Raw genomic sequence first — 15,830 nt, forward strand, 5'->3', positions numbered from 1 at the left:
CTTTGATCGATCCATGGATTAGTTAGTAGAAGTATGTTTAATTTTCAAATGTTGGGATTTTTTTTTTTTAATCTTTCTTGTTAATTCCATTAGGATCAGAGAACATACTTTGGAAACAGTGTGTACTGTGTTGTTACCAAGTAGAATGTTCTATAAATGTCAGTTTTATCCAGTTGGTTGATGGTGTTGTTCATTTCAGTATTTTTGCCTATTTTTTTTGTCTACTAGTTCCATTGATGACTGAGGCAAGAGTGTTAAGTCTCCAAATAAAATTGAGGACTTGTCTCTTTCTCTTTTCATTTCCTTCAGTTTTCTCTTTGTGTATTTTGAACCTCTTTTTTAAGGTGTATACACATTTAGAATTGTTTAGTCCTTCATGAATTGACCAACCATAGCTTTCTGCTGATTAGTGTCTGATTTGTGTATGTTTTATCCAGCCTTCTCCTTTTAACCCACCTAAAATGTGCTTGAAATGAGTTCTTGTAGACATAATATATTTGAATAATTTTTTCTGTCTCTTTTTAATCCAATCTGACAAGTTTATTTGGTGTATTTAGGCCATTTACAATGAATGTAACAATGAGTGAGGTTGATAAATTGGGCCTCCCTTCTTTCACCCATCCCCCACACTTATGGAACCTTTTGTATAACTCATTTTAGAATACTGGGACCCCAGTCATCCTTGCCCTAGCTCATGAAGTGATGGTTCCATGCCAGAGAAGTCAAACCTAGTGAGCCTCCAGTTGCTATTCCTCCTCCATCAAGCGCTCACCTCCTAGAGCAGGAGTGGTGCTGGGAGAGGAGCTTGCCCTTATCTCCATTTTCTGCTCCAGAGCTCTGTCCCAGAGATTTTGCTGGGGAGGAGAAGCAGGCCATAAAACAGATAGCCCCTAATCTCTTCTCAAAAGAGCTGACTTCGTTCAGAACACAGTGTATAGAACTTCAAAGCTTACAGGTGCTCTCAACAACAGTGGTAGTTCTACTGAAAGGCAAGAGGACTGTATATCTAATGAATATACAATCTAAACTGTCTGCCGGCTGGTCTACAGGAGTGAACCAGAGAATAAGACCTCCCTATGGTCATAAGTATCAAACCAAGTATCTCAGAAACTGTTTCCTCCAAGGGACCACAATTTGTTCGGATTAATTTATAGGGCAATTTATGTCCCCTGAGAGTGTTGAAAAACAGTAGAGTAATTAGTGAAATTTAACATCTGAGCGTGGTAAGGGAAGGAGCCCTACTGATACCACTATAAATCCAGGGTAACTATTGATATACCCAAGGATGCACCTCCCTGAGGAGTAACTTCAGAAACTTACCACTTACTATTATGGGTACTGGGGTAGCAGAATAGAGGTCACTTAAAATATCATCTGGTTAGTTGATGTCAATCACAAATACCAGGAGGTGGGGTGAGGGAATAGTAACTGGAGTTGCTACAATATATTATCCAATTTGTCAGTTTCCAACAAAAAAATTACAAAGCATGCAGAGAAACAAATTGATGGCCAAAACACTGGGGGGGGGGGGGGGGGGGAGACAACACAAAAACTGCTTGTGACAGAGGCACCTGGGTGGTTCAGTCAGTTAAATGTCTGAATTTGGCTCAGGTCATGATCTCAGGGTCCTGAGGTAGAGCCCCAAGTCCCAAGTCTGGCTCCCTGCTCAGCCGGGAGTCTGCTTGTCCCTCGGCCTCTGCCCCCCACTACTCTCTCTCTCAAATAAAATCTTAAAAAAAAAAAAAAAAAAACTGCTGTGACAGAGACTAGATGTCAGATTTAATAGGAAAAGACTCCAAAGTGGCCATTTATAAGTGTGTTCACAGAACACATGGATTAAAGAAACCATGATTAAAGAAGTAAAGGGATGTATAGTGACAGTTTTGCATAGAGGATGCCAATAGTGAATGGAAATTGTAAAAAAGAACCAAGTAGACATTTTAGGAGTACCTGGGTGGCTCAGTGAACTAAGTGTCTGCTTTTGGCTCAAGTCATGATCCTGGGATCCTGACATCAAGCCCTGCCTTGGGCTCCCTGCTCAGCGGGGTGCCGGCTTCTGCCTCTCCCACTGCCCATACCCCCCCCCACTCGTGCTTTCTCTTGCTCTCTCTTAAATAAAATCTTTAAAATATACATATATTATAAAAGGGCAAAATGAATAGAGTTATATATGACTAATGTTTTTATACATCACTGGTATTAAGCAGGGAAAATCTGAAGCTGATTCTGATGAGTTTAAGATTTCTGGGGTAAACTTTGGAGCAACTATTGAAAATATTTAAAAAACAAAAAAAATGTTGAAGTTAGAGTACTACGTTAGAAAATACTTAATGCAAAAGAAAGCGCAGGAAGAATAATAGACAAAAAGACATAAGACATACAGAAGGAAACAAAGTAGAATAAACCCAATATCAGTAATGTTAAATGTGAATGGATTCAGCAATCAGAAGGCATATATCAAACTGGGGTGAACAAACATGATCTAGCGATATGCTGTCTACAGGACACACACTGGAGATTCAAAGGTGGATACAGATGGAAAGTAAAAAGGGATAGCAGAAAAATAGATTATACAGACGGCAGCTACAAGAAAGCTGAACTGGTTGCACCAGTAGCAGACAAATAGACTTCTACACAAGTTACCAGAGACGTTTTATAATGATGAAAGAGTCATTTCATCAGGAATATATAACAGTTATAAGTTACTTATGTACTTAATAACAGTCCCAAGATATGTGCAGCAAAAATAGAAATGAAGGGAGGAACAGACAGTTCAGCATTCATAGTTGGGAGACTTTGGTATACTGCTTTTAATAATGTATAGACTAGCTTTTCAGCATCACCAGAAAATAAGTACCATAAACCAGCTAGACCTAGAAAGCATCTGTAGAACGGCTCTAGAACACTCTACCCAGCAACAACAGTAAAATATATGTTCTCAAGTAGCATCTGAACTTTCTCCAAGATAGACCATATACTAGGTCATAAACCAATAAAAAAAAATTCTAAGATACATTTATTTGAGAGAGAAAACACAAGTGGAGAGGGAGAGAGAATCTTAAACAGATTCTGTGCTGAGCTGGGAGCCCATCTTGGGGCCCCGTCTCATAACCCTGAGATCATGACCTGAGCTGCAATCAAGGGCTGGATGCCTGACTTCTACTGCACCACCTAGGCGTCCCTATGAATAAATTTTTAAAAGTTGAAATAATCCAAAGTATGCTCTCAGAACATAGTGGCATGAATTAGAAATCAGTAATAGCAGGAAAAAGTTTAGGAAACTCCAAAATCTGTGAAAATAGTCACTACTAAATAACCAGTGGGTCACAGAAGAAATCAAGTCAGAAAACATTCTGAAATAAATGAAAATGGAGATACAACATACCAGAGCTTATACGCAGCAGTAGCAGTGCTTAGATGGAAATTTATAACTGTAAATGCCTATGTTAGAAGGAAGGTGCTAGAGTGACACAGTTGGCTAAGCATTGGACTCTTGGTTTCTGCTCAGGTCGTAATCTTCAAGTCGTGGTATATAGTCGTGGGATATAGCCCTGCATCAGGCTCCGCACTCAGTGCAGAGTCTACTTAAGACTCGCTTTCCCTTTAACCCTCTCCTATCTCTCTAAAATAAATGAATAAATCTTTAAAATTAAAAAAAAAAAAAGAGAGAGATTTCTAGTTAATAGCCAGTCTTCCACCTAAAAGACGCTGGAAAAAAGAATAAACCTAAAGGAAAGAGAAGAAATGAAATAGTAAAAATTATAAATACAGTGTGGGCACCTGGGTGGCTCAGTCTGTTAAACATCTGCCGTTGGCTCGGGTCATGATTCCAAAGTCCCAGGATCCAGCCCTGCATCAGGCTCCCTGCTCAGCAGGGAGTCAGCTTCTCCCTTTGCCCCTCACCCCACTCATGCTCTCTCTCTGAAATAAGTAAAATATTTTTAAAAATTATGGGGGCACTGGGTGACTTAGCAGTTGAGCATCTGCCTTTGGCTCAGGTCATGATCCTGGAGTCCTGGGATCAAGTTCCACATCAGGCTTCCTGCAGGGAGCCTGCTTCTCTCTCTGCTTGTGTCCCTGCCTCTGTCTCTGTCTCTCATGAATAAATCAGTAAAATCTTTAAATAAAAATTATAAATACTATGAATAATGAACCATCAAAAATGAAATTAAGAATATAGTTCCATTCACAACAAAAAGAATACTTAGAAACTTAAACAAAGGAAATGTAAAACTTACAAAATATTTTGAAAGAAATTAAAGATGGTCTAAATAAACAGAAAAATAGCCCTTGTGTATGGATTGGAAGGTAAAGATGTAAATACTCCCCAAACTGATCTACAAATTAAGCACAATCCCAATATCCCATCTGACTTTTTGTAGGAATTGACGACCTGATTCTAAAATTCACATTTTATAGTTGTGAGGAACCCAAAATAAGTAAAGCAATACTGAAAAAGAACAAATTCAGAAGACTCATCCTTCCTGATTTCAAATTAACTACAAAGCAGCAGTAACCAAACCTGGCATAAGGGTAGACATTGAGCTTTGACTTCACACCATATATAAATAAATAACTAAAACAAAGACCTAATTGTAAGAAAAAAAAAATTATAAAAACCTGTAGAAGAGGGGTATCTGGGTGGCTCAGTCAGGTAAGCATCCAACTCTTGATTTTTTTTCTTTTTATTGAAGTTCAATTTGCCAGCATATAGTATAACACCCAGTGCTCATCCCATCAAGTGCCCTCTTCAGTGCCCATCACCCAGTTACCCCATCCCCCCACCCGCCTCCCCTACCACTCTTGATTTCAGCTGGGGTCATGATCTCAGGATTGTAAGGTTGAGCCTCACTTCAGTCTCCTCAAGATTCTTCCTCTCCCTTGACCCCTCCCCCTGCTCGCATACACACACTCTATCTCTAAGCATAAATAAAATCTTTAAAAAATAAAACAAAACCCTCTGGAAGAAAACAGGGGTAAATACTCAAAATGTTAGATTTGGCAAAGGATTCTCAAATATGACACCAAAAGCCCAAGCAACAAAAGGAAAAAATATGTTATACCTGATCAAAATTAAAAATTTTTGTGCGATTGAAAAAAAAAATTTTGTACTTCAAAGGACACTATCAAGAAAGTGAAATGACAGCTCACAGAATGGAAGAAAGTGTTTGTAAACCATATGTCTGATAAGCAGTTTGTAGAACATGTAACAAATTTTGCAGTTCAATAAGATGACATGTAAGCCAGGTAAAAATGGACAGAGCATCTGAATAGACCTTTCTCCAAGGGTTATACAAATAGCCAGTAAGCACAGGAAGAGATGCCTGACATCATTAGTTATCCGGGAAATGCAAATCAAAACCACAATGAAATACCACTTCACACCCACAAGATGGCTAGAATCAAAATGTCAGAACACTAAAAAAAATCTTCGAATTACACACTTTTAAAGGGGTGATTTATATGGGATGTGAATTATATCTGAAGCTGGTTTATAAAATACATAATCATATTACATATTAAAAATAATTTCTTGATATCAAGTAATCAGTAAAAAATTTCCGATTATCTCAAATTTTTTAATTCATTTCAAATTAGATACTCCTCTACACAGTGATTGATTCATAAAATCTTTTAATCTACAAGTTCCTTATTTTAGTTCCTCTTTTATCTCTTTTTTCCCCTTGCTGTTTATTAGTTTAAAAATTCAAGTCTTGCTGAGTGAAGTAAGTCAATCGGAGAAGGACAAACATTATATGTTCTCATTCATTTGGGGAATATAAATAATAGTGAAAGGGAATATAAGGGAAGGGAGAAGAAATGTGTGGGAAATATCAGAAAGGGAGACAGAACATAAAGACTCCTAACTCTGGGAAACGAACTAGGGGTGGTAGAAGGGGAGGAGGGCGGGGCTGGGAGTGAATGGGTGACGGGCACTGGGAGTTATTCTGTATGTTGGTAAATTGAACACCAATAAAAAATAAATTAAAAAATTTCAAGTCTTTTGTCCTATGAAGTTTCTCACAGTCTAAATTTTGCTGTTTGCATCACAGTGGTGTAAATTAACATGTTTCTGTCACCTCTGTATTTCCTGTGAATTGATAGGGTCTAGAATTTCATTTAGTCTCTTTTGGTATGTCTTACTGCCCTTTTTTTGCCAAGTTATAAACCATTAATGATCAATACCTCTTCATTTGGGGATGGGGGCTTTGCTGCAAAATGGTTATCTTGTACTTCTGATATTCCTTCTTCATTTATTAGCCAGAATATTTCTATGGAGAAAACTTCCTTCATATTGTTTGATTACCCAAAAATACAATTTATTGAAAAGCCAGGATGAATGCTGCCTTCTTTTCTGTTTTTTAAAACCAGTTTTCAAAATAATTATTTGTTTGAATAGCATCTTTTAAAGGTGATAAATTAGCTTTGTTTTTTCTTGGCAATGTCAGATGAACTCATGAATTTTTTTTTTTTTAAGATTCTATTTATTCATGAAAGACACACAGAGAGAGAGGCAGAGACAGAGGCAGAGGGAGAAGCAGGCTCCATGCAGGGAGCCCGATGCAGGACTCGATCTCAGAACTCTGAGATCATGCACGCCCTGAGCCAAAGGCAAACGCTCAACCACTAGGCCAAACAGGCATCCCGTGCTCATGAATTTAAACATGTTTCATGTATTTCAATTTATTGTTCCATTTTTGGCCATCAGGAACCTCCACACATTGACTTGAGTTTTGACGCACTCCTAATAATCTTTGATAGTTTCTTTGCTACCTGGTAAGATGTTCCAGGTGGACATTTACTGCCCTCAAAATGCAATCAGCCATTTCTCTAAGGAGCCATGGTTCCTTTTAATGGGAAATATTTGAAAGCCAGTCTAGGTGCTAGGGATATTCATTGCTTGAAGATTAATTATATTATGAGTTCATACTGATATTTTTTATTCAAATTTAAGACTATAAATTCAAATTGTAACTTTTTCTTTGCCTTTAACCCCTAATAATATAAATAGGCACCAAACCAGATAGAAATTTTATGATGTATATTTATCCATCCAGTATTTCACAGACTTTTTTTGTGTATGTCATGCTAGGTACTGGACAAGATCAAAAGATAAATTAGGTACTATAAAGTGTTTTCACTAAATCCTTCTGCTCTGTCTGCTCTGAGCTTCTCACATCTTGCCTTCAGTCTTCCCCATACATGCTTTAGATGTCTTTAGTTCTAAAAAAAAAAATCAACAGAAGGAGATTTATCAGTGACTTATGTAAGATCCAGTATTTAGTTCCACCCCTAACTTCTTCCCTGAACTCCACATCAGAATGGGTAACTTCATATATAATTTTATGCGAATATTTCTCTCTAAAAATTTTCAAATTATATTACCTAAAACCAAAATATTCTTTCTCTTCGTCATTAATCCCTACCAAAATCATTCTTCCCCTTTCATTCTCTGTCTTGTTTGGTGAAAACACCATCCACTCAGTCACCCCTGTTGGAAACCTAGGGTCAGGTTATTCTCTCCTACCCCTTTTACCCCATCCCTGATAGAAGATCATGCCTAGGTGGTTTTATATCCTAAATTTTTCTTAGATGTATTTTCTCTATCCTCAGTACCACTTAGTTTGATCCTATTTTATCATACACTCATACTGTTGTAATAGCCACCCTCAAATCTACACTCTATATTGCCATCAGAATAACCTATACTACTCCCCAATGGCTACTCACATATTGAATAAGATTTCATTAGGTCCCAATAAAACAAAAAAAGATCTCATTAGGTCCTTAGCATGGCATAAACAAACATAAGTGGCCTTGAGCAGAGTTATTAAAGTCTCAATTTCCTTTGTAAAATCAGATTATTATCATCTTACTTCATGGGTGATAATATATCTACAGCTCCTAATCTTAGCATCTGCTCTGTGGTAGACAGTTACCCAGTACAGGCAACTTCATGTATTTCTACCTGGCTATTCCTCTTAGAGGCATCTCAACATCAGTATGTCCCTTTCCTTAACCTTTTCTGTCTTTGGTTTAAGTTAGGATATAGGATGGAAATGAAATTATCTCAGTTCATTTTTCCCATAATTAAAACTTTGTTAGTATCATTGGGAAAGTTAGTGTTCACTTTTAAATGTGGCTGGATATTTAAACGTGCAAATTCTTATTAAATATTGAGTCTTCCCATCTTCCCAAATTACTTGCAAGATTAGCAGTCTTCATCACTTTTTCTTTAATCATATGAGTCAGGCATCTTATTTTATATGCTTATAGCTACTCCATTTGTTTTGTTTTGTTTTGTTAAGATTTTATTTACTTGAGAGAGAGCACGAGCGGGAAGAAGCAGAGTCCTCACTGAGCAGGGAGCCGGACGTGGGGCTCCATCCAGGGATCTTGACCTGAGCCAAAGGCAGACACTTAACTGACTGAGCCACCCAGGCTCCCGAGCTACTCCATTTTAATCCCAAATCCTTGGATAATTTTTATCAGCTAATCTCTATACCAAAATATACATACTCAAGATGTACTCTATATCATGTAAGAAATAGAGTAGACATGAAATTTGATCTCCATTTTACTTATTTCTCACTTTTTCTAGGGCAGTAGTAGCTAACATTTATTGAGTGCTTACTTAATGCCTGGAATTATACTAATTTTAATCTTACTATCTTGAAAGTGTGATTTCCATTATTCCTGTTTTACATACGAGCAAACACACATACAGAGATGAAGTAACTTGATTGAGATTTAATGCCTCGGGATCCCTGGGTGGCGCAGCGGTTTGGTGCCTGCCTTTGGCCCAGGGCGCGATCCTGGAGACCCGGGATCAAATCCCACGTCGGGCTCCCGGTGCATGGAGCCTGGTTCTCCCTCTGCCTGTGTCTCTGCCTCATTCTCTCTCTCTCTCTGTGACTAGCACAAATAAATAAAAATTAAAAAAAAAAAAAAAAAAGAGATTTAATGCCTCACTTGTAATTGGAAGAGTCAGCATCCAAAACCTAAAATTTGTCTAACTTAAACCATTTTTATTTTTATTTATTTATTTGTTTGTTTATTTATTTATTTATTTATTTATTTTTAAAGATTTATTCATTCATGATAGAGAGAGAGAGGCAGAGATACAGGCAGAGGGAGAAGCAGGCTCCATGCCCGGAGCCCGACATGGAACTCGATCCTAGGACTCCAGGACCGTGCCCTGGGCTAAGGGCAGGCACCAAACCGCTGAGCCACCCAGGGATCCCCGTAACTTAAACCATTCTTAAAATAACAAGGCTATATACCTTATTTGCCAAAAACTTTTCACCCCAACTGCAAAACAACAACATGGGATTTAGCAAGTATTGCTTTCATAAGCAAACATGCTATTTCATCAGTGATTTGGAATAAAAGGTAGGGGTGGGTGGGAAGGAAACTGTTTCTGAATTACTAGTTCACATTGCAAAGTATTACACAAATACATTTTTTTACTTTTAAGTACTGTGTGAATTCTATGTTAGTAATTGGAATTAAGGGGATCCCTGGGTGGCGCAGCGGTTTGGCGCCTGCCTTTGGCCCAGGGCGCGATCCTGGAGACCCGGGATCGAATCCCACGTCGGGCTTCCGATGCATGGAGCCTGCTTCTCTCTCTGCCTGTGTCTCTGCCCCTCTCTCTCTCTCTCTGTGACTATCATGAATAAATAAATAAAATCTTTAAAAAAAAAAAAAAAAGTAATTGGAATTAAGTGATATTTATCTTTATTCAAGAATATTGAATGAGCTCCAAATTAAATATGCATACATGTACATCTAAATCTACACAGGTGGGGAAAGTGAGATGTTTAATAGAATTATGTAATTGATAAAAATTTCAGGCTATACTTTCTAGCTTCTAATCTATATCAATATTATATATGACTTTTTCAAATCATATAATTTCATTGTAAGTTTTGTCACAATGTATGATATTGCAAATTTCCAAAATATATTGATCCATGTAATTTTTTATCGTAGAGTATGTCATGAGACTAAGTTTCCACAGACATGTATTGGGAAATGCTTATAATACATGGAGTACAAGACCTTTCTCGATCAAATCTTCATCTTCCTCTCATCTTCTGCTATATCAGGCTTTGCACCTTAGTTCTTGAACAAGCAGAACTTGTGGAAGCAACTCATAGTCCATTTTATTTTTGTCTTCTCCGTTTAAATGTATTCTGTGGTTAGTTTTTCCTCCAGCTTCTTGAAGGTCAAGTCTTAATAACTTTTCTGGCTACTTTCAGGAAATGAAAGCATTATTTTCAAGAACTAATAAATTTAATTCAGTTAAAGGTTTCCCTCCTTTCCCACTTCAGTTGTACTACAGGTGTTTAGTAAAAAATGAGGTTTTCCTGGCTTCCTTTTTCTTTCTGTTTTTGGCCTCTTTGGCCTTTTATTCCTCTTCTTTTGCTAACTATGGTTTCTGGTCCCTCCAGGATTGAGAGAGGCAAGGCTTGAGTAAGAAGAAAAGGTCTTTAATACTAGTAAAAGGAGCAGCAGCAACAGCTAATGTTTATATAATGTTTATTTTGTGCTAAGTACTCCACTTTACGTATAGTAGATCAGTTAATCCTCACAAGGCTCTGGGGTAGGTTCTGTTCTCCCTCTTTTACTGTTGAAGAAGGTAAGGCACAGTTTCATGACGTGGCCTAAGGTCACTCAGCTTTATAAACATGAAAAGCAGTACCAGGATGCAAACCCAGCACTCTGTGAAGTCCCATCTCAACCACTCCTGTGTTGCTTTTATATACTGTGGGAAATGGCAGGCATACTTCCTAGTCTTGGCCAGAGTTTAAATCACACTTGTACCCTTTCGATGTTTTCCAAGTGTGACATACGTTTTCCATAGACCTAAGACAAAGAGCAAACATGTCTCAACCCCTTTCTCTTGCAGGAGAGTAGGAGGGAGTGTGGGATGGGGTTTGGAACTCACAACACACTGATCACTGTCTACAAAAATCCTTTTGTAATATTTAACTCTGAACATTGAAGGTGGGTGTAACTCAAGGTTAAAAAATAGTTTTCCACTACCTTATTGCATAGGTGTCCTTACCACTCAATTTTGGCCAGCAGTATCTGTTTGAACCCTCTACACACCATGATTGATGGTTTCATTTTAAGACCATGTTGCACATATTCTCCAAATGCTCTTTAATTCCTTCCCTTCGTACCTTTGTTCATGCAGATGGTCCCTGGATTAAGACTCTGTCACTTGCTCTGAATCATCTGCATCAAACCAACACTCTTGATGGCCAGGCTTTTAAAGAAGCTAGTTTACTGTGGTGCAGCAGAGAAAGAAAAACATTATAGATAGTCCTTCCATTTTCTTCTTTTTCATCTCATTCCTGTGAGGGAAATCAGCAAATATGTTGAACAGTGGTTTGCTCAAACCAACTTTAACTGCCTAGTGTGTTGTGATTACTTGTCTTTGGGAAGGGTATATGAAGAGATTTATATTTGAACTCATCTCTGATAATGATCAAGATAGTGATTTCAGTGCCTTTACCTGGCTGTCTTGGCACAGGGCTTTATGTCTTTTATCCTTTCTGTTGTGTTATCCCAGATTGATCATTTTGTCTTCCCATATTAGAATATTCAGTGACCTTATATTTATTCTGCTAGAAGTCCTTAAGTTTTTTTTTCCTTTTTCCCCTCTATATACACATTTATCTGCATAGAACATTCAAAGGGATGTTTATCTAATGGATTGTTTGTTTGAGCATGTCTTCTGCATGTTCACATTTTTTTTTAAGATTTTATTAATTAGAGAGAGCCAGCGAGTATGAGCAAGGTAGAGAAGGGCAGAGGGAGAGGGAGAAGCAGACTCCCCACTGAGCAGGGAGCCAGACACAGGGCACCATTCCAGTATCATGACCTGAGCCGAAGGCAGACGCTTAACCAACTGAGCCATCCAGATGCCTCTTTACTTTAAAAAAAAAATTGTTTTAACTCCAGTATAGTTAGCATACAATGTTATTTTAGTTTCAAGTGCATGCTCACATGTAGAATGTAGTACGGCACCCTTTAACAATTTGCCAGTACATACATTGCCCAGGGAGGCACATGAGGATGGTGAACACTGGCTGAGATTATGTGTGATCCCATGATAACCTGGAACTCCTTTCTGCTTTATTACCTGGCAGAGTTTCTTCTTTCGTTAGGCCCTATGCTCTATGATGCCTCCTCTACCTTGTACATTCAGAATTAATTATTTCATTCATTGCTTTCACATAGCACAGCTGCACATTTTGTAGTCTCGGTTAGGAACATGTCTTTTTCATAAGGACTGTAAGCTTATTTAGGTCAAGAACAATTACTTGTACTTGTGTTCTTCCCTTCACATAATAAAGTGCCTCACATTGGGTGAATCCACTGTTAAATTTTCAATAATTTAAGCAAAATCAGTTATAATTTGACTGTTAGAAAACTTGATTCAGTCATACTAATACTTGTGCCCAAAACAAGGGACAAGGGAGGTAAAAAATAGTGAAGTTAAATCCTACTGTACCTATCATATTTCATGCATAGGCATACTAGACCTGGGAACTAGTATTAAAGGAACATTGAAAAGTAGAGGTGGTTAAGAGAAAGGATGTTAATCAGATTTTAAGGAGCACTTAAAGGGATTAGGGATGTTTAACTTAAAGGGAAGAAACCATAGGAAAGAGTGGCATGTGATTGCCATCTTAAATTTTTGAAGGCAAAAAAAAAAAAAAAAAAAAGCTTTTGAAGGCTTTTTTAAGGGGAAAGAAAAAGTAGACCTACTCTGTATGACTTTAAAGTTTGAACCCAGAGTACCTGAAACCCCAGTGTTGTAGCAGTATGCTGGGTGGGTTTTCTTTGTTTTTGTTTTTGTTTTTTAAGATTTTATCTATTTATTCATGAGAGAGAGAGAGAGGCAGAGAGACACAGGCAGAGGGAGAAGCAGGCTCCACGCAGGGAGCCCGACATGGGACTCGATTCCAGGACTCCAGAATCATGCCCTGGGCCAAAGGCAGGCGCTTAACCACTGAGCCACCCAGGGATCCCCATGCTGGGGTTTTTAAAGAAAAAAAAATTTGCTTAATGTGCAAAAAAAAAAAAAAAAAAAAGAATAAATACCCCTACTCCTACCAAAGACCTCATATTCTCTTGCTCCTTGTGTGTGATGTGGATACAAATACTCTTTCATCACATTTTTCATCAAATTGTAATAGCTTCTAAGTATTTCTCCAAAGTGGATTTGTTTTATACTTATTTCAGTACTCACAATAAAAAAGTTATTTACACAGATAAAATAATTGACATATATAGTTGTATTTTTTTTACACTGGAAAAGTACTGTGATCTAAGTCAGAAGACCCAGATCATAGCTTTGGTTGTCATTCATTAGTCATGTAACTTTTGTATCTAATGGATTCGCTTTCTTATCTTAATATTAAGAGACTAATATGAGCCTCCCCGACTTCACATGGAGAGTGTAAAAAGAGGTTAGGAGAAAAGTACTATAAAAACTGAAGCATTTTTAGATGTGCTAAATTAAAACTATTTGAGAATGTCAGTTTCTTATATTTTTAGTAAACGTGAAATCTGATAAAGGCAAACTGACTTCTTTTTTAAGGGAAAATCCATTCAGTTGATTGATTACTAACCATTATTTAATAAGTTTATTTCCAGACAGTTTGTCGCATTGTATTAGGAACATAAACAACAACTGCTTTCATTTGTTGAGCATTCACAAAGCACCAGGACTGTGCTAAGCATTACTATCTGTATTGTTTTGTTTAATCCTTTAACAACCGTGGAGGAATTGTTGAGGAAAGAATCCAGGCCTATCACATTCTAAAACTTGAAATCATAACTGCCTATATTTAATCATTTTATATTCTAAAGGAAGCAGCATTGAGATGAAGAGGGCGGGCTGTGGAGCCAGCCTGTCTGGATTTGAACTCACCTGGGTCTGCAACTTAATAACTTCCTGACTTTAGCAAAATAGTTAACCCTTTTCTGTTAAACAAGGATAATAATGTATTTATTGACAATAAAATCAGCTAAATTGTCAAATGGGAAGCATTTAGGACAGTGTTTGGCACAAAGAGAGCACTCTGTAACTCTATGTAATTGTCCTATACAAACTATTATTTAAAACTATCCAGCTCATTAAAACAGTAGCTCACAGACTCCACTGATTGGAGTGGAGAGTTTGGGGAAATGTAAGGAGAACATATTTTAATATATTCTTTCCCTACCTTGAACTTTCTCACTACCACCCTTCAGCTTTTTTATTTAGCATAGTGGCCACATGAAAATAATGTAAATCACCTTCTGTTTCAACCACTAACCCATCAATTAATGCTTATTTTATGTATTTTTTAGGAAATTTCTGATTCATTTGCATCCTTGAAGAGCATCTGTAGAAGAGGAAGGAAAAGATGGGTGTGAAAACATTTACTCATAGCTCCTCTTCCCACAGCCAGGAAATGCTTGGAAAGCTAAATATGCTGCGAAATGATGGACATTTTTGTGATATCACTATCCGTGTCCAGGACAAAATCTTCCGGGCACATAAGGTGGTACTAGCAGCTTGCAGTGATTTCTTTCGCACCAAACTTGTAGGCCAAGCAGAGGATGAGAACAAGAATGTGTTGGATTTGCACCATGTTACAGTGACTGGCTTCATACCCCTTTTAGAGTATGCTTACACGGCCACTCTGTCAATCAACACAGAGAATATCATTGATGTTCTCGCTGCAGCCAGCTACATGCAGATGTTCAGTGTTGCCAGCACCTGCTCAGAGTTCATGAAGTCCAGCATTTTATGGAATACACCCAACAGCCAACCAGAAAAGAGTCTAGATGCTGGACAAGAGAATAACTCTAACTGCAATTTTACTTCTCGAGATGGAAGTATTTCCCCTGTGTCTTCAGAGTGCAGTGTGGTAGAAAGAACGATTCCTGTCTGCCGAGAATCCCGGAGAAAGCGCAAAAGCTACATTGTTATGTCTCCTGAAAGTCCCGTAAAATGTAGCACGCAAACAAGTTCTCCCCAGGTATTGAATTCTTCAGCTTCCTACTCAGAAAATAGAAATCAACCAGTTGACTCTTCTTTAGCTTTTCCCTGGACATTTCCTTTTGGAATTGATCGAAGGATTCAGCCTGATAAGGTTAAGCAGGCAGAAAATACCCGGACTTTAGAACTACCTGGCCCATCTGAGACAGGTAGAAGAATGGCCGATTATGTGACTTGTGAGAGCACAAAAACTACCTTGCCTCTGGGTACTGAAGAAGATGTCCGGGTCAAGGTAGAAAGGTTAAGTGATGAGGAGGTCCATGAGGAAGTGTCTCAGCCCGTCAGTGTGTCTCAGAGTTCACTGAGTGACCAGCAGACAGTGCCAGGAAGTGAACAAGTCCAAGAAGACCTTCTCATTAGTCCACAGTCTTCCTCTATAGGTATAGTGTCTTCTGCTTCTCATTGTGCTGTAGAGTCCATTTGAGCATTTTTCAGTACTTTTTAGATAAAAGTTTTGTGCTGAAAAAAAAAAAAAAAGTTTTGTGATGGATCCTATAAGAAACATGAAAAAGAATAAAACACAATAACTGGATTTTTAAAGATGCTATTAGTACTGTATGTATATATGTGTGTGTGTGTGTGTGTGTGTATATATATATATATAATGCATTGGAAAAGAAAGAAAATAGTTGAACAATTTCTGACAGGTCAAAAGCAGATTATGTTATATATGAATTGTGAATTATTTTCAATGCAGAATATACCAGTTTTTAAAAATCCAGTTTGTATTTTATTCTTTGTCAAAATATTTATTGAAAACTTT

The 15,830-nt window shown here is 37.7% G+C and overlaps 1 protein-coding gene across 7 annotated transcripts in view; it reads left to right on the plus strand.

The window, feature by feature from the left end:
* The window catches only part of ZBTB44 (zinc finger and BTB domain containing 44), a 67,287-nt gene that overhangs the window by 24,416 nt on the left and 27,041 nt on the right, over window positions 1–15,830 (plus strand). For all 7 annotated transcript variants that reach the window (XR_005359051.1, XR_005359050.1, XM_038535628.1 and 4 more), the window contains one exon: window positions 14,374–15,447. Coding sequence is in view for 5 of the 7 variants with exons in the window: in XM_038535628.1 (XP_038391556.1) it covers window positions 14,430–15,447 (1,018 nt within the window). In the remaining 2 variants the exon portion in view is untranslated. The remainder of the gene's footprint in view (window positions 1–14,373; window positions 15,448–15,830) is intronic.

This window comes from Canis lupus, chromosome 5 (genome assembly GCF_011100685.1).
Source record: "Canis lupus familiaris isolate Mischka breed German Shepherd chromosome 5, alternate assembly UU_Cfam_GSD_1.0, whole genome shotgun sequence".
NCBI classification, from domain to species: domain Eukaryota; kingdom Metazoa; phylum Chordata; class Mammalia; order Carnivora; family Canidae; genus Canis; species Canis lupus.